At 43.3% G+C, this 26079-nt stretch overlaps 1 protein-coding gene across 5 annotated transcripts in view; it reads right to left on the bottom strand.

Moving 5' to 3' along the window:
- Positions 1 to 11884: 11884 nt before the first annotated feature.
- The window catches only part of arhgef10la (Rho guanine nucleotide exchange factor (GEF) 10-like a), a 144573-nt gene continuing 130378 nt past the window's right edge, over positions 11885 to 26079 (bottom strand). For all 5 annotated transcript variants that reach the window (XM_048254526.1, XM_048254525.1, XM_048254524.1 and 2 more), the window contains 3 exons: positions 22780 to 22951; positions 15413 to 15535; positions 11885 to 15127 (listed from right to left, as the gene is read on the bottom strand). In XM_048254526.1, coding sequence (XP_048110483.1) covers positions 14544 to 15127; positions 15413 to 15535; positions 22780 to 22951 — 879 coding nt within the window. In that variant the 3' untranslated portion in view covers positions 11885 to 14543. The remainder of the gene's footprint in view (positions 15128 to 15412; positions 15536 to 22779; positions 22952 to 26079) is intronic.

Raw genomic sequence — 26079 nt, 5'->3', positions numbered from 1 at the left:
GATGAGGAGAATAATGTTCAAGTTTGTTTAAATAACAAAGCTGTATGATAGCTAGCATTTTTATGCAAACCCTTGTCTCCCCAATATAGTGACACTGTGCATAAAACAAACAGCAGCAGCCTGTCATTACAGCACGTGGGTATCACAAAGATGTACTCTTGTGGGAAATTACCACATTTCTCTATATGGCATTCCTTGGAAATCATGTTACTACTGGCAACGTTTCATCATCTCATACCAGACAGCTATCTCTGAATCCTAGCTCCCTCCTGTCAGGCACTATAGGCACTGCACTCTGAGTGAGGGAGTGGGGGATGTGTGTGGGGGGCTAGAGCCCTGTTTGACGGTGAGGGCCTGGCAATGGTAGATTGCAGACTTTCAACCACTACCGAGTGTCAAATTCACTTAGCCCTTTTTGTCAGTAAAATGGTCTTGGTCTTTTTTTTAATGACCCCCTTCTGTCTAAATGAGAGTACAAGTGGAGGCTGAGGGGCCTTAGGGTGCTTGTGCACGTGTGTGTGTATGTGTGTGTATGTGTGTGTGTGTGTGTATGTGTGTGTGTGTGTGTTAAGTGGTAACACAGAAGGAAAGAGAACAAGTGCAGCTGCCACAGATTTTACCTTCCACCATTCAGTGTACTTTCTGCCTGAATTTGAAGCCTGGATCTGTCGTGAGCAAGGGCATAAAGAAGAAATGTGGATGTGCTTTGCACCACATGCAGGGCTTGAAGGATGCAGTTGCTGATTCAGAATAGCACACAAATACACAGAACAAAATCTCATCATCTCATCTCATCATCTCACAGGTTGGATAGGGGTATAAATAGCAGAATAAATATAGACTATCTCTTAGTCATTTGCTATTCAGAGAATACGTCATATTTTGTCCTCGTTGTATGGCAGGCCAGTGTGTTGTCAAGAACAACTCTTGTGATTTAGCCTACCTCTGAATTGCACTCTGGCTGGTGTTCAAATTCAGCAGAGCTAGAATAGGGTTGGCTAAAGGGAGGGGAGGGATGAGCAAACTGGACCTGCATGCTAACGTTTTTATTTTGTTTGAATAACCGACGAAAATAAGCAGCATAAAACTGCCCTGATTCACTGCGAGACATAAAAGGAAGGTTTATCTCCTCTGCGGAGGTCCCACTGTGACTGTGCAAGTGAGTTACCGCAAGAGATATATGAAACGAAGGTCACCCATCAAAGCACTAAACCTTCACTTGAAATAATGCTGTTTGGAGGTCGGCGAATGCAAGGCGCTCTGCAAAGCGCTTGTTTTGGCATCTTGTATGGAAAAGAGTAAATAGGAAAAGAAGAGGAGAGGAGCGGCAATCTTGGCACCCCTTTGCCATCTTAAAATTGACTGGCTATCAAAAGCAAAACCTTTAACCTACTGTTCTCCCACTCCCATCCTCTTTGTTCTTGCCACTCTGCTGAAAGAACACAGAACACAGATGTTCCGGAGTCTTGAGACCCATTTGGAGGGAATGTCTGCAGTCATTGTACTCCATATTGCTTTGCCAAAATATGTACCTTAGTATTGTAATAATTGATGAGACTCACAATTGTCCAATCAATGGTTTTATTAGCAGAAGCGGGGATCACACAGACAGACTGTAAATTACAAAAGGGTAGTCACTAAAACATGCACAATACACAAACACGGTACACCAGGATACACACGTGAGGTACAACCATAGACAGTAAAAGAAATGGACGAACAGACTCCGTCGTTTTCAATGGGAGGGCTCTGACGCAAATTGAACGTTTTTTCAGTTGGCTTGCCATCGTACTGTGCAGACTCCCCAGTAGGGGTTAAGTCATTGAGAGACCTCAGACCCATTAGACCAGCCTCAGACGAGTCCAGGAAGTGACGTCAATTCCGGAAATAAGTACATAATTTACTTTACTCTTTATGGAGAATACAGCTGGAAAAAATGTGTTTTCTTTTACAGTTCATGGAAAAAATAGTCACATTAGGTAGAAGCTTTTTATTATTATTCGTAATTCACATTTATTTATTAAATAATCGATCGTGACTGACTGTCCACGAGATCTGCCAGTCAGCTGGAAGGAGCTTGTGATTCACGCATAGGGACTCCACGGCAGATACTGCTTTGAAATTTTTGGTTTATGGCTATCGTTTAGGCCTCCTTCCTATTCATTAACATGAACATGATGACTGACTAAATAAATGACTATGATGTTTAATAAACCATTGTAGGCATACAAGTTATCATTATATCACATCACATAGCCTAGTTTTCTGTAGGCTAGGCTACTGTGTGATATGCTTTAGGCTACAGGATATAAATCAACAATATATCAACACGTTTGCAGTATCACTGTTGCAGAAATCACATACAAGAAGGCATCCTCTTAATTGTTTGTACATTTTTGCACATTCCAACATAAGGAAGCAGCATGAGGAAACTTGTAGTTTTTCTGCCTTATTTTCTAACTAATTTTACGAGTCTGCAGTATCACTGAGTACAGCTGTTACAAGAGGGTCTGGCGTCCCTTTATTATGATGCACTTCCTGCGACGCGGTCATTCGTCTCTAAATTACTTAACTCCCTCTCAGACTCCCCCTTAGCTTCGTGACGTTAGCCATCGAACTTAATCTTGTAACTCGATGGTTCACACAGAAATTCTTCTCACACTTCCTTCACCTTCAAAGTCATCAAAGTTAAACATTTATTTATGTATTATTATTAATATCGTCCTCACAAGTGATATCAAGTCGTGTTAATGTTGAAACTACCAGACATGATCATCTTCAAACACAATCATGGTAAAACAAAACAAAAAAGTTATAGCCTAATCGTCTTTCCACTTTTTCGACCTACAGCCAATTCATCAAAAACCTCTGAAATGATTAATGTTAGTGCTGTTTTTTTTATTAGGTTTACTTGCCTCTATGTAATGCTTTACCTTAACATACAATGGTATTGTAGGCTACATAGCTTTGTTCAAGTTTCCGTGCTGGCTAGACTTAGCTTCTTATCCAAACAATACGGTTGTTTCCCTACTGTGCGACAGAAAGACGCAGGCATAATTGTGTCAAATTACGTCAAAAGCTAGCTTCCCTACAACCAGACATGCTAACTATTCTTCTAATGGGAACTCAATGTTATGTACGAGGTAGTTGAGCCTGTTTTGCCTTCTATTGTTCATGTAGATCAGACATGTCAAAGTCAAGGCCCGCGGGCCGGATCCGTCCCGCGAATGAATTATCTACGGCCCCCGGGATGATATTTGATTAGTATTAGAACCGGCCCGCAGGCCACAGCCGCCGGGTGCTGTTTGGCGCATCAATACTCCATTCCCCGCAATGCAACGGTAGCCCACGAACTCACTGCGGCGCCGCAAGTGGGCCTCGGCTTCATTATTCATCAGTATTCAGTCAGGGCAGATGTCAACTTTCAGCTACCCCCCTCCCCAGTGTTGTGCCTGAACGCGTTCATTGAACGAAAGTCACTCGTTCATATGTATTTTGAGCGAACGTGAACTGAACGTACTGTATTAGGCTACTACTGCCTGATGAACGTCACTGTGAACTCGTTCATTCTGGTGTCTGAACGGCACGCTCTTTCAGTTTAACTTCGTAGAATAGGGTGCCAGATTTCTACAGAGCCTTCCACGCAAAAAAACCCGCTAAAACACACTGTAAAAGGCCTTAATATGGCAGCATGCAGGTCACCATTTGTCAAACTATGGGCCGCGGTCCGCAATGTGGACAATGGTCTGCAGAGTGAAATTATTCCCGGCCATCGCCTGATAATTTGCTGCGCAATTGGTCAAGGAGCCGTGGACAGAAAAAAAAGAAAACAAACATTTCTGCAATTAGTAGGAAATACTTGTTAATTTGGTGTCATCAAACATAGAGGCATAGAATTAAGTCGTGGTATGTGCGTTTATTCAATGCATGCGTGTGCACGTTGGTAGCAAAGCTAAGCTTCAACCTATTGGAAGGCTAATTATGAAACGACATTTAATAGAACGACGTGGATTATTCAACTTCCATAAAAAACAGAGCACAGACTATATAAAACACTGTTTGGCATTAAGTATTAAAGTCAGCCAAAAGCTATTAATTAGTCTTAGTTAAACATAGTTAAAGATCTCCAGATCAGTGATTTACGCATGATCTGAGCTGCCATTTACCATTCACACTAGCTGGTATTGTGTCTCCTGAATCCTTACATTCAGGCATTCAAATTAAATGTAATTAAATAACATATAAATATTCTATCAGTGTATGATGCTTGCATGAGGGAAACATCCCAAAACAACGGCACCCATTTAACAGCAGTTGTTTTGAGAAGTATTTCTCATCCAAGCATCATGCAACAATGCAAAAACAATGAAACTATTGTAGGCCTAATTATATTTTACATTAGTAAAGCAGTACTCTGATGTGCATGTTTTCACAAACTTTTGTGAACAATCTTAGCACTTTAAACATTGACTGTTTTGAAGTGCATGTATAGCAATATAGTATAAAAATAATAATAATTGTGATATCATTATGATAATTTAATGGGGGGTGGGAGGAGGGGGTGGGTTCATGTAGGTGGGCCCTATGACCCCAAAGTATGCCTTGACTGGGCCTCAGGTCAAGGAAGTTTGAGAAAGGCTCATGTAGACGACAAAGCAGCAAGGAGGCATCATATGATCATTTAAACAAGTTTTATGACAAGGTCGGTGAGGATGGGAAAAATCGTACATTTGTGCAAACTTTGCCCGCACTTCAGTCACAGTCATTATTTATTTAATCATTAAATAAAATACAGTACACGTCTTGGTTCAATAGGTTACGTGCAGTCATTTTAATATGTTTTAATAAACATTGAACCAGTCCGGCCCTCGGCTTGTAGCAAATTTGTTTTTTTGGCCCTCTAATGTATTTGACTTTGACATCCCTGATGTAGATAATACAGAAGCTACAATGTCGGCACTTGATATATGTTATATGAAGTTACAGGATTTCTAAAAAATCCCAAATGAATGGGCGTTCTATGGGGTTAGCAGAGAGTTGATAACCACGGCTCCATGGGTGGTTCAACTTCCGGGAATTCGCCTGCACCCTTGGGTACAACCAAGGGAGGACTACACATGCTAACACATACATGACAAAGAGAACGCATTTACACCTACAGAAACCGACATTACACAATCTACCATTCACACACATTGCATTCTGGGTGGATAACACTCCGGAAGACACCGACGTTACACAGCCCCCTTGCGAGCCATTGCCGTCCTCGGCAATATCCTCCCGGCTCAGTTACTGCTAACGTCAGGGCAGCCACTCACACACACAGTCCATTAAGTCCAAGCTACCGCCACACAACACGTGGGGTGCACACGCCACAGGAGTTCTATTCACTCTCGGGGATCCACAACCACCAGCGGCCCAACATGGAGGCGTGCTGGCAGTCACCTGGCCGTCGCCGCTCGTCCCCAGTTCCCTTCCGTCCGCCCTCAGGTTGCACTTTTCGCGGCGCGTTACCACAGCACTTCCCCGACTCCTGGCGGGGCCCTGGGTGGCCTCCACTGCCGTAGACTCTGGAACGCACGGGTCGACTGACGCTGCACCTCCGTCGCTCCGCTCCACAGTCTAACAAGCCGGAACAGGCGGACCACAGCTCCGCTGCAGCCGGACCACGCTGAGCGCTCAGGCTGTCAGCTACCAACCAGCTATCGAACCCCACACAGCAAACTTTTTTTTCTTTCTTATTTTTTGCTCTGGCGCCGGCCAACAGGTCAACTAGAACAGGCGCCCACACGGCAGAAATGTGCGTGCGCAAGGCTTCACGACACCAATCTTGCTCCAGCGGTGAGATCACAACACATGATTGGCACGATGTCTTCACAACACACCATATGATTGGCTCAATGTATTCACATGTCGACGTTTTGCCGAGGAAGGGGTGGGATATGTGTAGACAACGGCCATATTGGCATGACAAACTAGCCCCATGCATTTCTATGGAGTATTTTTTGAGTGCTGTGTCTCCACATTAGAAAGTCTCTGGTGCCTCTCACACACCCCAAATGTTCACACACAGTTTTCTTTAGAGGGCCCCCTCCCCCTTTGATCGCCGCAGGCTCTTCTCCGCCTCTCCGTCCAGGACGGCTCTTCCTCACTCTGCTACTATACTGTACACATACATGACAAGGAGAACGCAATTACACCTACAGAAACCGACATTACACAATTTACCATTCACGCACATTGCATTCTGGGTGGATAGCACTCAGTCCGGAAGACACCGACGTTACAGTATGTAAGCTCTGGGCTTACATGACAAATGTAGACAAAATAATGTCCTTTTAAAGCAAGTAAGACTTATTGTTTTAAAGATGCCCTGCTTTACAAGCCACCCGTCCAACTGTGAACGGCAAAACAAATGTTATGAGAGATGATAAGCATTCAATACCACTAGGGAAAGCTAATGCCAGGCACGGATGTTCTCTCCCCCTGGGAGACAGCAGCATAATGTACGGCCATCAAATTTTCATCCGCCCTTTACATGATTAATAGGTGATAAATAAAACATCCTTCGACTCTTCGGGAGTCCTCGCAAAGTGGTGTAAAAGCCAGGTTTACAGAGTAATGAACATGTGATAGACCTGTCAATTAAATCGACACATTGGGGATTGTGTCCTCTTAGCGGGTTCATTTAAAAAAAATATATATATATTATTATTATCTTTCTAGCTGAGGGATCTCACATGCTGACGACAATGTCTGCCTTCATTGTAGAAGATACAGCAGCACTGGTAAGCATAGAATGTGACAGGATAAGGCTTGTTTGTGTGTGTGTGTGTAGTAGAGAAGGTGTGTGGGGGTTGAAGGAATAACGATTGATGGAGGAGGAGGTGGACAGCAGGAGGTGATGTGACTGGTGCTACCCAGATGTACATTTAGCTAGCTAGAAAAGCCTACAGCCACACAGGCACAAAGCTGTGGCATGAGATAGGAAAATCTCTCCTGGGGCAGGGTTAATTGGCAGAAATATCTCCAGAAAGCTTTAGGGAGAGTCCCCACCTCTTCCCTTTCTTCGTATTTCTTCGATTTCCTCCCCCCCCCCCTCACACACTGAAACTGACAAACTGAATGCGACAACTACTCACTGATTGAGAATGTTTGACGACCAAATTGCTGGTGCTGCATTCTGACTCCTCAGGGTTCCTTTACTTTCTCCTTAAAGGCAAGAAGACATGGAGATCCAAAGGTAGGGAGGGAAGGGGGAGGAAAGAAGGGAGGAAAGAAGGGAGGGAGGGAAGGGGAGAAGGAAAGAAGGGAGGGAGGGATCAGTGGGTTCTTTGCGAGGCCCCAGTGACAAACTGCGATTCAGCACCGCTGAACAATCGCTAGCTTACGGCGCGACAAATCAGTCTGTGTCCGCCTGATGCGGTGCGGTGTGGTGTGTGGTGCACCTGCCGACGCTTCTGCTTCCTGACTCAGCAGCTACTGCTTTGTGGTCTATACGGCGCAAGGTCCAGCCCTTCACCCAGGCGGGATGCTTTTCCTTGCTGTTCGCCAGCAAACAAACAAAGTTACATTAAATTAAGGCACCATGTAGGCCTAAACAGCCTACAAAATACTCCCATGGTGAGAATGCTTCCGGAGCCAATTTACCAAATATATTCTTGTCCATGCAGCAACAAAGACCTGAATATCACTGGATTTCATTCAGTCTTTTCTGCGAAGTGTTTGGGTAAAAGATCCGATTAACGCACACAGAGCTGTGGACATAATGTTTGCTTGACCCAGTAACGCAATCAAGTGTGTGACGCAAACAACTGCTGTGTAGGGAGATGATGACCCAAACTACATGAGTGGTGTTTTGCCCAATCCAGCCCTTTTCCCCACATGGGTTTGGATGTGGCCTACATGTGTGAAGGGGGAGGGGGATTCAGTGCTGTCATACTGGGCCAGACCTTTAGGGGTGCAGGGAGTTTTGGGGTATGTGTGTGGTGTATCTGTGTGTGTGTGTGAGAGAGAGAGAGAGAGAGAGTGAGAGAGAGAGATAGAGTGACAGGAAGAGAAAGAGGAGGTGACTATCTTCAACTCCCTAAACCTTTACCCCCAATCCTGTTTATTTAAGCCCCTTAGTGTTTGCAAAGCCTCTGCTATGCTCTGCTCGCTGTCTTTTGAAACATGCCCCAAAGAGCCCATTCTGGCACAAGCCCTTCATGGAGTGTATCGTTGCACAATGAGTGCTAGTGAATTCCTGGGTGGGGCATTCTTTAATATTTCTCATCTTGCTCATCTAGTATCTAGTTCAGAGACAGGGGTTATTTTGCAGTGTCTTTAGAAGAATTGTTTAGTGCACACAAGTGTCCAATAGAGAGTAATGAGAGTGCAGAGGAACTGCAGAGCTTGTTTTGATTAGAGCATCACTTAGTTCCCACACAGACTGGCTAAAGGAGGCTATGGCATTCTGTGCTATTGCATATTAAGATACTGTTTCTTCTTTAATGCAGACAATTCTGCTCTAGAGGGGTCTGAAAAAGAAAAAGTGTCTAGTAGAGAATAGCAACTGAATAATAACTGTTCTTGTCAACGTTTTGCACAAATGGACAAATGGGAACATCAGGTTCATTTATGCTGGTTGCATGGAAGTATCAGTAATATGCATGTTACACATGACATATTTATCATGACCGCCACGCAGTGAAGCGGCAGTCATATAGGTTTAGTCAGATTTTTTTTTTTTTTTTTTTTTTTTTTTTTCGCCTGTCCAAATTTCCGTCAAGGATTCCCGGGACACTGTAAGACCGGGGTACACGAAACTTGATGGGCATGTAACCCCACATGGATAGCATGGAACCTCCTGTTTTCGTTTTGATAGTCAAAACTTCACGAAATTAGAAGTGCAGGATCAACTGGCCTGTTGGTGGCCGGAGACAGTTTTCTGTGAATATCTCGAGAACCGTAGGGCCTAGGAGGTCCACCTTTTTTTTGTATGTTGGTCTTAAGGGGGCATGTCAACCTATCCCATTACCACTTATTTCATGTATAGCGCCACCTAGTTAAAAATTAAAAAGCAAAACATTAGGTGTTTTCATCACAATATCTCTGGCTGACATGGTCAAAACTGCACGAAAAGTGTAGGATCATTATGACACCCTCCGAATGCATGTCAAGTTTCGCGGACTTTCGTTCATGGGGGGCCTTACAATAAAATCATTTATGTGTACATTTAGTGACCGTACACCAACAAGGATTCCCGGGACACTGAAAGACCGGGTTACACGAAACTTGGTGGGCATGTAACCCCACATGGATAGCATGGAACCATAGTACATCTAGTTCACATGCAGTTGGTCTGAGTGTATGAAGTTGGTTTCAGTGCACTCTTCACACTAAATAAGTAAAATGTCTTTCATCGTGTCCTTTCAGTTGACTATAACATGTTAAAGCCATTCCTCTGAAAGATTTTATTCCTTCTATGGTTCAAACTAAATCAGTATTCGAGGTAAAAATGAATAAGAGATAATATTATCTGTAAAAGTAGATGACTTTGGTTCTACAGATCAATTTGCATACACAGCAGGACGTTTTGGTCACACTACTTATACTTATACTAGACATACAACATCCCCATGGAAACAAGTGAGAAAATGATCAGAATAGAATACCATTGCACACAGCACACTGTAATATTAAGAATCAGTAATATTAAGTGTGCTATTGTGCACTGAGCAATCATTTTTGTCCATTTTGTTTTGTGCAGCTCTTTTCCTGATTATCCTCCTGAAACACTGACCTTTAAAGATGGCTCTGAAATCCACTGATGGATTTTGGAGGGTTAATAAAGTATATTTTGGGCTGAAGTGGGGAGCCTAGTATGAGCCATTGAAGTTAATGTAGGTGGTATTTCCTCTTTCTCTCTAGTTCTATATAATACCTCCATGGAAAGAAGCACTTCACATTTAATATACTGCTTACCTTGCGCTTGCCTCCGTCAATTTCAGGCTATTACAAGCCTGCTTCCAATGGTCAATGCTAACTGGAGGGATTGCGCACTGTAGGTGGGATTCTTTCGTGTCAGGCCAAGCCAGAGATGAATTTATATGGTACCACAACCCCTTGGACCCTTGTGTCCTTTCAAGGCTTATCCCTGAGGCTGCCATGGAGGAAGGAAGGCTTGCAGCAGAGGGGAGGCTGGTGGAGTGGTGGGTTGGGGGGGAGGGGGTCTTGCATTCTGGGCACACTGAAACTGGCAGGGAATGAGAGCTATACACACACGCACATGCACACACACACACAAACACAAACAGACACACAAAGAGAACAGACGCCCTGCCGAGAGCCAGGAATTGGAGAGGTGGCTGGCATCCTGCACGGAGGTGGGTTGGGGTGGGGGCAGCACGAACATTAATGCCAGGACACAACCGGGCACCACGTCCAGCCTGCCTCCGACAAGCTTTTGTTACCGACGGCGGCCATGCCAAGCCTCTGTACAACATAATCAGGACACAATCTCTGCTACAGAGAGGATGCAGAGGAGGTGGCACGCTCTGGCTGCAAACAAACCAAAGTGAGATCAGGGTTAAAAATGAAAATGGCCCGTCCATAGATTAGACCGTCACAACATGCTATGGTATTAAAGATTAACCTTGGAGAGGCGGTCATTGCTTTTAGCGGGGGAAACAAAGGCGCAACACACACAGACAAAACCCTGAGGATTTTTGAAGGCAAAATGCCTGAATGGCCCATTCATTATTTGCCACTGAAAATACATAAAAAAAACAGACACTGTTGAAGGACCGGAGGAAAATATAATGGAGTTGATTGGTTGTGGTGCTATTATACTTGGTAATAACTGTTAATACTTAAGATGAGGAACAGTATGTTCAGGTGGTAAGTGGGGCAAATGACCAATTATGCCTGGTCATAATGGTTTCTGAAACACCAGAAATGCCATAGCTAATAGCATAATGCCATAGCAGAGCTATGACCAGGGCTCCCGTTTTTATGTGCAATATCCAGCAGGCAGCACATGTAACAATGATGATCCCAGCTGGCCTTTCATCTCATCTAAGCAACACACACACACACACACACACACACACACTTCATGACATCCAGAATAATGAGGCCAAAACTTCACACAGGACCACTTGTACATCTGTAGGTCAGGTCTCCTGTGGTGTAATGTGCTATTCCAGTCTCCAACTCCATGCATGTTGACCACCAGCTTCATAACCTGTATGAAGTAATCCACTGGTCTTGGGTGTAGTTGTTGCTACCACTGGACTGTTGTATATTTTGCATGAACCCCAGTTTCCATATCTGCCGCTAATAAAGGGAAACACATGTCCAACACCAAAGGACTTTTCCACTGCACGCACCCATGATTTTATGAAAGTACGATGTATTGCGACATCAGATGCAAGTCAAATTTGTAGTTTCTTATGTCACATTCCATCGAACTACAGATCCGCTACCCAATCTGGCAAACTTACATAGTGCGGTTATAGCCAAGGGCCACGAAGCGAATGCAGAAGTGCCGTTCACCCTGTTACGTGTTGATGAACCACTGAAACAATTTTGGAAACATTCTTATAAGGTACAAAAAACTCTTTGGTGTTTAAAGGTCGGTTTGCTGAAAGCTGTTTCAGCAGCACCTCATCTGGTTTGAATAAGATGTCGTTTCAAAATGCTATCCTTAGCAAAAACTCACAATATGACCCAGAAAGAAAGGCCTCATTGTGGTGTAGAGGTACATTTCCTAATTCGTAATTAATTCATTCTCATTTCCTTGTACTTCTGTATAAGGTCACCATGGATATACCTTAGTGTCCCTAATACCACATGCAGCCCAATACGGAATATAGTACAACTCACAAGTCCCACAAGTGTATCAGAGTCAGCGGTAAGTGTTTATTTTAGTAACAATGACACTGTAAAATGAAACAATACAAATAAAAAACAGCACAATGTTAGATCACAGACCTTAACTAAGTACTGTCAAGTGCAATGAGGAGTCCAACAGTTAAATACAACCCTATCTCATCAGTATCCATTAGAGTTCATAGAATATCTTATTTAAGGGCCAGACATGTTCACAGACTCAGTCCACTTATTACTGTTATTGACTGGTTTGTTTTTTGAGAAGTGGGAGATTGAATATTCAATCACCTTTACATACAATAAACTTAACACACTGGTTAAGACCTAAAAGTACTGTGAATGAACAGAGCCTGACACATATTAAGACAGTAATGGTTTGCCATAAGGACTTCTATATGTTTTGACAACATCCAAAATGCTCCGAGCCAGCATCTCCATGAAATTATGCAGCAGTACAAATTCCTAAAGGGACTGTTGATTATGCAATAAAAACAACATATTATAATCTGAATAAGTTGTTAACCTCTTGCATAAGACGCACAGTAGAACTACAATGGTCCAACACTTTCAGGACACCGTGGCCACTTCCTAATCCATGGGTAGTGGTACCCACCAATACAAGTTATATGAATCCAGATCTACCCATATTTACAGTTCAGTGAAACCTTCGGTCAGACAAAATGTAATTTTGTTTCATTTGCCCTTGACAGAAAAGCAAGATCCCTTTTGTTTCAGTGTCTGACTTCTCTCATCCAATTGTGTATTAGGATATCAGATCTTCCTTCACTGAAACCTCCCATTTCTCTGGTATCCAAGATACACTTCAATTGTATTCATAATACAACTGTGAAATCTTGTTTTTAAAAAAAGGGGAAAAAAAGTCTTAGAAATTGGTATTGGTCAGGGGATGGAATGAGAAATGTTTTCTTTCAAGTGTTTTCAGTCAAATGAGGTTGGCCTTGCTGCATTATGAATGTACTACAAATACGGCTTCATTCATATCATAAAAACTTGAAAAAAATCCCTGATGGCAGCACCCATGGGTCCCATCTCTAAACAGACTCCAGAGAGAGGGAGAAACAAGACTGATCGGGAGAGTGACAGAGCGAGTGAGTGAAAGAGAGAGAGAGAGAGAGAGACAGACAGAGAGAGAGAGAGAGAGACTGAGTGAGACAAAGAGATGGGAAGTGAAACGTGAGCTATGTTAACCCAAAGAAGTCCTACTCTGGTGTTAAATGAGTCCTTGTCAGACTGGAAGTGATGATCAAAACTGCCGTCTCATCTGGGCTTCCTTCTGCTCTAATGACGTTCTCCTCTCTTCACAACACAGGCACTAATGGCATGCGCATGAGGTTGTGTCTGTGGTTAATTCAACTGGATGTTTTGTCCCCCTAAATCAAAGCAATGGCCATAGCAGTTTGAACACCCAGCAATGCAAGTTTCGCATTCAAACACAGCATTGCCAGGTACACAGAGAGATGGGCTAGCGAGAACATAAAGGCTCAGTATATTAAAAGTGACCATTTTTAAAGGTTCCTTGGGTAGAAGTTGCTTTTGCCTGTTTTTTTTTTGTGATCAATAGAGACTTTGACACTGAGTACATAAACAGTACTGTGACCTATGGAGCCTAGGAGTGGTCATTGCAGGAAGAAAAATACTGATTGAGAGCATGTTTCGCTAAGCCGGGTTCTTCTTTTAATCAACTTTGGACGTTTTAATTCTTTCCTTCCCACAGGAGATAACAGTAGGCTACTGAGAGCCAACATAAAAGACCAGCTTGGGATGATAGGCTATGCACAAATTCAAAATGCAAAGTTTCCTTGTGAATAGGTAAACTTTCAAGCTTTACTGAGCTTGGTCTATTGTGCTGCCTGCTTCTAGTTCCTGTAAATACGAGGGAACAAAATTATCAAAACAAGCACACAGCGTTTTGGTGAAACATGGCCTTAACATTTTTTTCTTCTTGCAATAACTTCACCCACTGTGAGAAAATAATAATTGTGTTCACATTCAAGGTATTGTGAAGTGAGCAATTACTCAGTAACTTCAAAGAGAAATAACATCTCTCAATCCTCCCATCACACCCACTTCCCTAAAAATGGACACAGCAAAATATCCTTCTGTGACATTATAGTGAGATGAAGTCCGAACAAAAGGATTTTTAGAGGAATAAGTGGCATTATTTGGCTGAGCCCGCTGGAGAGGGCTGTGTTTCAGCTGTGCTTCTTGTGGACGAGACTGTAAGGAGCTCTGGGAAACATGAGTGAGGAAGGGTGTCAGTTGCCATGCTCTTGTGAACATGGGCTTCCTGAAAGTGTATCTACACAGGATGGGAAACATAACGTGGGTACAGATTCAAACACATGCCATTCATCAATCCGGAAGAGTGAGGCAGGTAGCAATTTCCAGACAAGGTTGTCTGAGCCCCTCAAAGAACAGCAGCAGGTTTCAACCATGAGCCAGGCACAAAGCAGAACACAGAGGGAAAAGCCTTGAGTCTGATAAGGAGTCACAACACATTTTGTCACCTTGCATCCCTGTTCCTTTCACAGTTTTGACAAGGCGTCAAGTCTTGGTGTGTCCAAGCCCATGCCGAGACCAGCAGCAGGCTTGTACGGCCGGCATTCGTTAAGCTGTGTGTGCGAAGTGAGAACGCCGGCGCCACTCGCTCAGACAGTTAGAGGCAGCTGCCAGATCATCAGGCTGCTGTCGGACGACTCCTCCCCGCGCGCCGGAACCATCTCCCCCTCCCGGAGCCGCCTCAGGCCCCTGCCTCCGGAGACCACGGCCACGGAGCTGACCCTGTCCCTACGCGCACCGTCACGCTCGCATGTCCGGCCGCGCACCCACATGTCCGGGTCGTCGCTGAGCTCGTAGATGGAGCCGTCCTCCAAGCTGTGCTCCAGCGACTCCAGTGATGAGTCGGACGCCTCGTCACCAACGCGCGCCGTCAGTGGGCGGCCCGGCAGGCCGGACGTGGAGCGGACGCGATACTGCAGAAGCATGCCGCGGCCCTTGGCCTTGCTCAGGTCGGTGGCATTGTTGTGCGATGATGCCGTCACCGGTGGCTGACCGGCCAGCTGCTGTAGGGACTCCTGGGAGGAGGAGTCGCTGCGGTCCTCGCCACCGAAGGCTGAGTCAGGCCCGTCGCACATCGAGTCCCTCTTGAGCAGGTCCGGGGACAGAGTACTGGAGGTGGCCACCAGGAAGTCTACTGGCCCACAGTGGGCATTGAGGGACGTCATTCCCTTACCTGCAGGGGGAAAAAGATCCATGATCAAAAGACCACTCTGCAATGAAGATCCCAGTACTCCCAATACAAACAATCAAAACAAGAGCTCTACAACATTTTATCTTCCAAAAAAAACAATATGAATTTCTTTTGTACTTGCAAGTGATACACATTAAGTGATTCATATTACTTTATTCAACATCTCTGTGCTATTTGTTTCTACAAATTTCTATTTGTTTGCATTTTTTTATATGAATAATGCAAAGAATCATCTCCGTTGTATGGCTGAGAAAAGATACACTGTACCTGTAATTTTCGGAATGCCCTCCAACTTGGGCACTGGTAGGGTAACGATGATGCCAGAGGCAGTGCCAACCCACAGCAGTCCCTGGCACACCAGTAGACTTGTGACACGCATACTCCTCTGACCTGCACACAGGGCAAAACACTTTGGTTATTAAAGGAGTACCATCACACCGGTGTGACGGGAATGTTGAGAAATGAACATTCTAAAGAATATCTGGGTTCATTGAATTCAACATAGAATTTTAGAACCTTCAATTGTTGCGGAACTTAGAATGTTCAAAAACCTACACCTTTAAGTGTTAACCCTTTAAGTGAAGGGCCCCATCTTGACGATCAGAAATGGATGGTCAGAGGCGCAAAGTTTATAGACATTAAAGGCGTGGCCAGTCCACATTCACTAATTTAATGGTGTGCTTTTGTGATCAAACGCCGGGTGCTGGGCGCAAAAGGGTTGTTATGTTTCTTAGTCATGGGTGTGTTTTGGGGCGTAACATCCTTTAAACCAATGAGAATAACATCCGTCATTCCCTTTAACAGCAAGCAGCGCATCGGTATTTACAGGGATTCCATTAAACCTTGCTTTACTAAAACCTGTTTGTGACTAGCAGAGTATAGCCTACATGCATTTGCACTTGCCTATTATTTGAACTCAAAAAGTGAGCAAAGTGAGCTTCAAACTTCACCGTGGTCTCAAAGTCAAGGACAAAACAGTTCTACACAGTTAATTACTTTCACTATTGACTGACAAGGGATTACCATCTAAAACATAGCATGAAAAAAGCAACACAAAGCAAAGCAACCCAATAATGTTCGAATGACTGAATAAAAATCCTAAGAATATTTATCCTGCAGAGGAGTTGCTGCTAACATCTCGTGACAGTGCATCTTCAGCTGTGCTTTGCGCCTTTCACTATACAGTAGACCAGGTTTTTCTTGGTCAGTGGTGTAATGCTTTTTAGATGCTGTAAGATAGTGATTTTTAGATCACGTGCCAGACCACACCTTATGTCGTTAATTGCCACACCCCTGGGTGCAAGGTTTAATAACAGTGGAGGGCAGGCTTGGGGGCAAGGACACTTGGCCTTCAGTTGGGCATATTTGGTGGGGGACACAAAGGCCACATGTCAGGGCAGTGCACCAGTAGGCTATAAAAATGATCAAAGTTGTATTTAGCCTATTCACTGCAGTAGACCTGCATCACTGTATGAAACATTACAAAAACATGAAACAAGACATATGACATAGAACCATCTGATCACTGAGAATCATCTGATCATCTAATATTTACAGATATCTAGGCTATATTTAACATTTATTTTATATTTGGCCTGTTATGAAATCATGTATTGAACAATTTAAGCACAGCTCAGCTTTAAGAAACTCAAATAGCCTAGATGCATTCTTAGCATTTTGTGATCATTAAGGCTACTTTCACAAACTCTTAGTCAGCTGTCCTCTGATTTACTGATATCTAGGCGATATTTTTTAACATTCATTTTGTATTTGGCTCGTTAAAAAATCATGTGGAACAATTTAAAAACATTGTAAAATTTAAAACCCAAATTTGGAGACATCCATTCATGTCGAAATGTACAGCAAATTCAAAACTGGATTACTCTGGAACGGCTAACTGTACAGGGGACTGCTTTACATCGTTGTGTTCGGTAAGGTCTGCTGTTTGTTCTGATGTATGGTTTGTCACGTCTTAAACGAAGGGTTCCACCGAAGTATTCCACCGAGATGAATGGGTAGGGAGATGGACGCAAAACCTTCAGTAGAATTTATGATTAAATTGAATTATATTATTTACTTTTCTCGCGAAACTTTCACCACAGCAATTAGCGGCTAACATTGTTTAAAAGCTGAGAAAAAGCTCTTTCATGTGATACTTGTGATGTCTGTGTGATGAGTAGGCTACTTCGCGAGTAGTTAAACTGAGAAAAATGGGTGAATTTGGACGCACTTTCTTTCTTGTGCTGTCACTTTCTCCACTGCGTAAAAGACTAAATTAATTTGCGCTGTGAATGCTAAGATTATTTTGACAGGCCATAGGCTAAATAAAAATTGCTATTAGTAGGACGCAAAGCAGAATATTGAAAGAAGGGGGCACCAAGGCCACTGTGGCCTATAAACCTCTGATTTTCAAAGGGGCATTACGGCCAACGCAAGGGGCAACGATGGCCATGGCCGTCATGGACGCCGTGAAATTCCTACCCTGGTGGCAGGCATGGTGAAAAATTACTCACTTTATTAAGTGTACTGTAAGATAAGAATAAGCCCTGCGTCGCGCTTTGCCCCACCATGTGTCGGGTGCACGATAGGGCCCAAAGTCTTTACTTTGTTCTCTGCTGCAATTATCATTCATTTAATTATTATTCATGGTTGTTGTTTACCCTTACATCTTTAGTGTTGTAAACATCTGTTTAATTATAGTCTCCATACTATTACTCTACTCTCCACTACTTATTTCATTATTAATTGTCTTTTAGTTGATGTTAGGGTATCCTTACATCCTTGGTGTTCTAGATCTTTGTTTATTTGTGTTATCTCAGATTGTTATTCCATGTGCAGGCCTCCATACTGGTCTATAAATAGTCTACATGGCATTGCAAGTTCTGTAGAAAAGGAGGTGGTGGTGATAGTCAAGCCCACAGCCAGACCCGTACCAGTGACCACATCGGCATATCAGGAAAAACTAATGGTGCAATCACCAGTATAATTCATGCAGTCACTAAGCAGTTTAAAGCAGTTCCCTCTGCACGCAATAGGACAGCGGCAGCGCTATGAGTCCCATGCGTTTCCCACCAGCGGAGCTAGTTGGCTAGTTCAAACGTTTGCCAACATAATAAAAGCTTAACTCGTGTCACACTGTTAAGCCAGCAGCAACATCCATCTTATTTGTTTTCAAGTAGCAGGGAATTCAAGCCAAACCGTTGCAACTCTGCCATCAATCATTATGTTAAGCCCACCTAACGACTCTATACACGATTTCAATGGCCTGATTAAGTTTCGATTTCTGGAGCTCACAAGCCAACGGAGAGTTGCTAGACTAGCCCTGGGCCGCTAGGGGCGCGTCTAGATTTCTAGGCTAATTTTAGGTTGCATGCATAAAGTATTTATAACTACAGGTTGTAGGATTTGCCCAGTGGTCTAATGGACACTGCATAAATCTCAACACATGTTTGCATACATAAACACACACACACACATGCACACACATGCATAATGAGAGCACTGTGCAGGTGAGCTCCTATAAATATCTGGGCATTCACATTGACTAGAGACTAGGCATGAAGTGTTTGGGAGAACAGGCATGCAGCACGCAGGGTCTGATGGCAACTGCCCCCCCTGTCTTTTCTCTGCGGAGCCTCCGAGCTGTTGGTGTACTGCAGAAAATACCACTTTCACTCTGCCGCCGTGCTGCTGTTGAAGAGCCTATCGGGCTGTCATCATCTGGGTCGACGACCTGTCTCTCTACGGCTAGAGGCTTACATCACCTTTCTCACACAGAGAGTCACGGAAAAAAAAGCCTCATCTGACTTAAACAGCATCCCAGCCTTGAGGCAGTCTACGTCAAGACCAGGGTCAGAATGACTATTTTAGACCTTTCCCCGTGTATTTCAGTCAGAACTTCTCCTCCCACTCTCTGGCACTCAATTCAGGGCAACTGTGTACACTGCAGAGGTGCATGCATAGTTTTGTCGTAACATTCCATAACCCTCAGGGCCAAACTAAACACATGCCATGCATGATGGATGACTTTCATCATCCCAATGTTTTTTTTTCATGTTTAATGTGTAAATGTTATGTAGTATATACAATCCATGCAAGTATATGTTCTTGCATATGTAAATCTAAGTATTTTTTTTAACAATTTTGTTCATGAAAATTTGTAAAAATTATTTGTAAAGAAATGCATTTTCATATGTGAAGTGTGCTACATACTGTAAACAAATCATGACTGTACACTTGTAGGACCGTCTTGAAAGATTGTTCAGTAGGTGCAAGTGAGCTCAGCTTTGGATTTTCTCTGCAACTCTTTTATTGTCTCTCTCAATCTTTTTCTCTCCCTTAGGCTAAAGTATAGCAGAATAAACAGTGATTTTTTCTGTTGTTGTTTTTCAAAGTCTGATCAAAATCCGGCAAGGCAGCAGCTAATTATTCTTCACTAATCCTACATAAGCCTCTCTCACCTCAGCAATCAGCAGTATTTAACAAAGCAATTATTATGTGCTGTTCTGTTCTTTATGAGTGCTTTGTGAAACACATTCCAAAGAGTGGTTGAAATATGATTGTATTTTGATTGTAAGTTCATACTGAAGTCAGAGAACTATGTTTATTATTCATTTATTCACTCAAGGATATGCACCACCACGACCAGATGCATGCATGTTCTTCTTTACTTAGCAGAATGTACTGTATTTGCAAAGAGGTGGTACTCTACGGACTTATGTCATTAATAGCAGGGTATGTGTGCTCTTCTCTCTACATTTTACAAGTAGCTGTAATGTTCACCCCTACTAAGCCTAGAAAGCACATGCAGAACATAGACAAAACAAATAAACAAACAAAAACACTTGTTTTTCACTGCACATCTACCTTCAAATAAAGTACTACAATAAGATGGGAACAAAGGCATAACAGTAGCATAACCTGAAGGTGCAGTGACAGGTAAGAATAACCCAGTTATATAAGTAACAATAAGCATTGGGTTGACTAAGGTTCACCTCCACACCGCCATTGGCTTGAAACCTCAAACCTGCAGCAACAGTTGAGGTTAACTTTTGGTAATGTTGCAGCAATGTCATTATGCAAATTAGGGTTGTCACCCTAAGTTTACTGAAAGTTGTGTGGCAAATCACTGGCGAACACATTTGCCACTAGTAGCAAACTTCTCATTGTTGCCAGAACTTTGCTGGAAGTTTGCCTCTAGCAGCACTGGTAAACTTCTGGCAATATTTTCTAGTGAACTCATTTGTTTCCCACAAATCACCCACAAGTTTGGTGCAAATCTGCCGCAAACATTTAATTTTTGTAAGGGATCCTCTGGTAGTGTTGTGGTATTTATAAAGGGGCCCCCAATAGTATAATGACTTCCTTTTTGGTATCCAGTGTAGAACAAAGTGGGTATGAATGAAAATGTGTATATTATGATAGATCTACAATCTGACTTAAGGACTGAAATTTGGGCCTTCCAAGATCATTGATTTTCTGTCTGATATTTCTCCACTTCCTCATGTCCTTCACTTTAAAATCAGCTACTGAAAACCATTCAGTTGAAAGGGGGAAAAGGTGTTCAGAACTTCCCGCAAAACCTGTGGCTTGATTAACAACTCAGCAATTTCAGCAATCTGAAAATAAACTGTTTAAATATGAGCACCACTGATCTGTGTGCGTGTGCGTGTGCGTGTGCGTGCGTGTGTGTGTGTGTGTGTGTGTGTGTCTTTCAGATTTCCATACTAGGATGTCTCTGGATCAACAGCTCCAGCAGGGAGCAACTGGCTGTTCTCTCGACCCTGAGGCGTGATGAGAGTGAGCATTATTGGACTGGAGTTCATTCCCGTTCCTAGGACTTGGACAAGGCCTGGGCCCTTCTGACATTTCCCGGCTTGGCACACTCTTTGGCAGGACGCCACACACACCCTGCATATTTAAACTGTGGCTGCCCACGGTAGGAGACAATAGCCTGAAGGTTATGAAAACTTTTTTTGCGGAAACCACAACTTCTGAGCATCATGGTCCTGATGTGTTCTCAGCCTCTACGCGGCACTCAAAGACAGAACAAAGCTATGACACAGGGTCAGGTAACCAAAGGTGGCCTTAATCCAGGGCTCAGCAGAATAAATGAAGGTTTGCCCTGCACAAGCCTAATGAGAAGTGGCTGAAGCAGTGGGCCTGTTGACAGTGGTCCCAGCTGCCTGGATCCTCAGGTCAGGCTCCTCTTCCTGTCTGGACCATTCATAATCTCCTCTCTTTGACAGGCTGCTATTCCCTTGTCCTTTCAAACAGCCAGAATTGATCGAATGTATTGTCATGGATATGTAGAAAAATATCCACAAACATCCACAGAGAGCATATCCTCTGATATGTTGCACCGCACAACTGATGATAGTTTGGGGTTGGGAGGGAAGAAGCCCCGTGTGTCTGAACGCAGCCTCAGACGCACTCAGGCCATTTGAAAACTGTGCCTCTCCACTTCACTGATTAATATTTCATCTGTTGGAGCGGAAGGGCAGGGTGCAGAGAAATCTGGAGGTGGTCTGCGGCGGCGTTTAGAGAATACAGACAGGGGTCTGAGATGATGTGTGGAGGGAGGATGAAGGAGAGCTGAACGAGCTGCGTCTTCTCCTTACTACGTCAAAGAGCAAAAATAACAAGAGCTGCTGAAGAGAGAAAAAAGGAGAGAGAGAGAGAGAGAGAGAGAGAGAGAGAGAGAGAGAGATGGCGGAAAGCGACAGGGGAGGAAGCGAGAGGAAAGAGGGGGGGGGGGGAAGGAAGGAGTGAAAGAAAAGGGACAGATACAAAAGGGATGAGGCTGGCACATCACCAGCATGCCAGGGTTGTTGGAGTCAAGACAAGAGTGTTTCCATAGCAACCCCTGGAATTAACAGCTTTGTCTTCAGCATAGAGCCACTCCTGCGTCACTTTTATTTATTTTTTTATTAACCTTCCCACCCCACCCCCAAACACACACACACACACACACACACACACACACACACACACACACACACACACACACACACACACACACACACACACACTCCACCACCACCACAACATCTCACAAGCCTGTGGTCCTATTTTATCTTTCTGGAGTTTCAGGGCAGTTGCTCATTTGGCTTTGTCCCTAGAGCCAGAAACCGGAATAGCAGGTCCAGTATGAGCCGAACCTGAGCATGTGTATGTGTGTGTGTGTGTGTTTTCTAAATGAAGTGGTGACACAGTTTTGCTTAATTGCTGCCCCTTGAAAACTGCTCAGACAAAGCAAGGCCAGGAGCCAGCTGACTTACTAATGCATGGCATGTGCTTCTCTTGCCGTATTCACTCATGCAGAGAGGCAATCACTAACATGGACTGGCTCAGAGACAAAGGGAGGTTCCCTGTGAATTTGGACTTTTTTTAGATACCAGGCATGGCTCTGAAAGTCGAACCAATGGATTAAGTTTAATTTCATTGAAGCATATTAGAATATGCTCGGTGCCTCCCTAATGACAATCCCTCTCCTCTGTGTGGGGGTTGATTCTAGACAACCTCCACCTGTAAGGGGGACCTCACTGCAGGAAGAAGTGGTAAATAGACATGGATGAGTTTACTGTATTGAGCTGAGCCGATTCCTCACAACGGCAGCAACAACAACAACTTACTTGGGTGGTGGAACCCAGAGCGCGTGGAGATGTTGATCTCCTGCAGGTGCTCCAGGGTCTCTGTGTGGAACAGGCGGATGGAGGAGCCCTCGGAGAAGGCCATCCACACGCCACCGCCGGCTCGCACCATGTGCGCCACGCTGACCATCGGGTCCTGATGGACCTCCACCCTCTGAATAAGGGAGATAGGAAAGGAGATAGAGGACCCAGGGGAGAGGGGGAGGGAAAGGAAGAGGTGGGGGAAAGAGGGAGGGGTGGCAGTAAGAGGGAAAGACAGAGAGAGGAAGAGAAAAAGAGATTGTACGATTACCATGGGAACCAAAATGGAGTTTGAAATTGGCATGAATTGACCACTGCAGAGGCAAGAAAAATGTGTGTACACAATGCTGTTACCAGACAACCCCCTCTATCACTCATTAAAATTTAACTGAAATTTAAAAGGACCTATGCAAACAGCCTCATTATTTTATAAAGTAATTGTCAACTAATCAATTACTAAATACTTTTTGTCATCACCTGGGTCATTCCGTTAGAGTTATTCCGTTATTCTCGCGAGAGCACAATTTGAATTTGCTCAGCGAGTCACTCTGGCAATCAGTAATGATGCTCATTACCCATGCCCTTGGAGTTGAGCTGCACCAATCACATCGGTGTTTCTGATATAGGCGGGCCAGAGGCGAGCTAAACAGATGACAACCACGCTGCAACATCGAAGTCCGGAATCAGTCAGTAAACATTGCTCGTAGTGTTATCCAATTGTGTTGAAGTCCGGAATCAGTCAGTAAACATTGGTTGTAGTGTTTGCGTGCAGAGATCAGTGTTCCTACACATTTTCCATTTCAAAATTCCATATTTTTTTCATACTCAAATTTTCAAACTTCTCGGTACATTTTTCTGACCATATTCTAGACATTGTCAAGGGAGCGTTCTACTAGCATTGTGAAGAGCTGTATAATAATGTTTATTATTAACTTGGTAGCCCTCAGAAAACACTTGCCCACTGTTGGATACTTTTCGTTGGGGGAAGGTGCACTCACATTTTTAGTTCTCTGTAGATACAGCATAGCCTACAGTACATGTGTTGGAGACTAGTACACTGCTGGCAGAGGCCTCAGAAATCACTGTAAACAATATTATTCGTTTGTAATAACAGTTTATCAGATAATGCAGTATCCATGTCTTGGTAACTTTTACAAAATCAAAAAAAAGTCTACCAGTGTTTTAGCCAAAAATAGCAGAGCTACGCAAACATACCAGTGCACAATGGTATAGGGCACTTGCATGTTGCAGGGGTTTTCGATTTGGTTTTGGTACCAGGGTCCCCTTGTGGGAGAGATTTTTTTCTGAGGACCCCTATTCAATTGTATCTTGATGATGTGGACTGACAGTTAAGCTACACAACAGTAGGAATGGTTCATTATGACCCGAGTGAAGGGATTAGTACTGTAGATGCAATAGTCTGGAAACACAGATATTTCTCCATACCCTTGTTTCTTTTTTCCATACCTATCCAGACCTGGAAATTACTAAAATCAAATTCCATACTTTTCCAGGTTTTCCATACTGCGTAGGATCCCTGAGAGATATTTTCAAATGTATGCCTGGAGCTGTCCCTCGAGTTGGGCCATTTTCATTTCTCATAGCCAGACCCTAAATCTTTCTAGGTTTGGGTTTGGATTTCCAAGCTATCATTCTGTGTCAAATCAGACAAAATCCAGGAAAATGGTTCCTGCACCGTCTCAGATTTTGCTCAAAGTTTGTCTACCTAATATTTTGGTCCCAAAACAAGAAAAATACTTCTGTTAAATTCCAATGTTTTCATACATTTTTTACCCTTGACTGTATACTGTTTTACACTCTCAGAAATGCCTTATCTTGGAGGCCATGTCTGGGCATTGAAAAGTATTATTCCCAGCCTGCTTAAACTTTGTAGAATGGAACACAGACATGTTCTCAGTATGACTGGACCGTTAAAAGTGTGTACTGCATGCCCATTAGTTTTTAGCCCTAGATATGGAACAAACTGGTGACATTGAGGGTCTTCTAAACTCATTTTTGTATCCACATGACACCAATCATTAGTTTGTCTGCAAATACAATACTTTATCAACGTTGAGCCAATATTTGAGGCCTCTGCAACATATGCACATGAAGATAAGGATGAAACAAGGTGTGATTGCATTTTTTAGTAATGTTCATAGGACTTTCATTCATACCTTGCTTACATTGTATACAATGTGTTTTTATTCTTGTCCCCGAGGCCAAAGAAGCATTTTGACTCTGGAGTATTTATTTACCTTTAGCACTTTTTTCCAAATCTAGGGCCTTGTATAACATCAATGAGAATCCCGTACAAACTTTTAATGGTTCAGCCATACTGAACATGTTTATATTCCACCCTACAATTAAGCTGTTGCACCATTCACCCAAAATAAGCATTTGAGTGTCACTGCAGCATTGCCTATGGTATGTTGATCTCTCAAAGGATGCGAGTACAGTATATGAGCTGAATTTCCAGGGTCATCTTTTGGAAATTAAGCGCATTCTTTGTGAAACTTGTACTACGATATATGGATTATCTTTGATCTTTTAAACCAGTGTAGAGCTTCACAGCTTCATATATACAGTATACCACCTCTAGGCAGACAAAGTAGCTAGCTCATAACTTTCACCTGTATGAATGAAACAACTGAAGAGTTCATCGAAAGTGCGAAGCATCTCCAGTCTCTCCGACTTGCTTTTGAGTGACAGCTAGCAACAAAGAGTGAGGTTGTACATTGAACTACAGTAATCATGTTTCTCCTAAGCTGGCCTAGCAAACTAATGGACTCCTAATGCAAAAAGCTTGACAATGTTGTACTATTGAGAGCCAAGAATTGATCAGTACAAGTGGTATGAGTTTGACTGCTGTTTTGTAGTATTGTCAAGAAAAAATGGAAGAAAGAAAAAACAGGTCTGATGCAATCAAACCGAATGTGTCTGGTGTGAAAGTACCCTTGAATGACTCAGTACCCACTTTCCCCTTCAAAGACTATTCAATAGCCCTCTATGCCTCTCCTTTTCTGTCACTAATAGTGAGAGCTATTGATTAAGGTATGGTGATAACGTCGTTACCATCCATTAAAAGTATGACAATGCACCAAGGTTGGCTATCTGCCTAAGCCATCCATCAACTGACAGTGGTGTATTGACATAGCATCCAAGCAAATCTCTCTACATTGCTAAAGGACACACAATAATCAGTATTATGTTACGAAGCATACTCAGACGATCTTGGGACTGGTGAAGTGCAAATCAAAA

This window comes from Alosa alosa, chromosome 10 (assembly GCF_017589495.1).
Source record: "Alosa alosa isolate M-15738 ecotype Scorff River chromosome 10, AALO_Geno_1.1, whole genome shotgun sequence".
In the NCBI taxonomy this organism is placed as follows: domain Eukaryota; kingdom Metazoa; phylum Chordata; class Actinopteri; order Clupeiformes; family Clupeidae; genus Alosa; species Alosa alosa.
The sequence above is the reverse complement of the archived record's forward strand: the minus strand, read 5'-3'. Positions and strand labels throughout refer to the sequence as shown.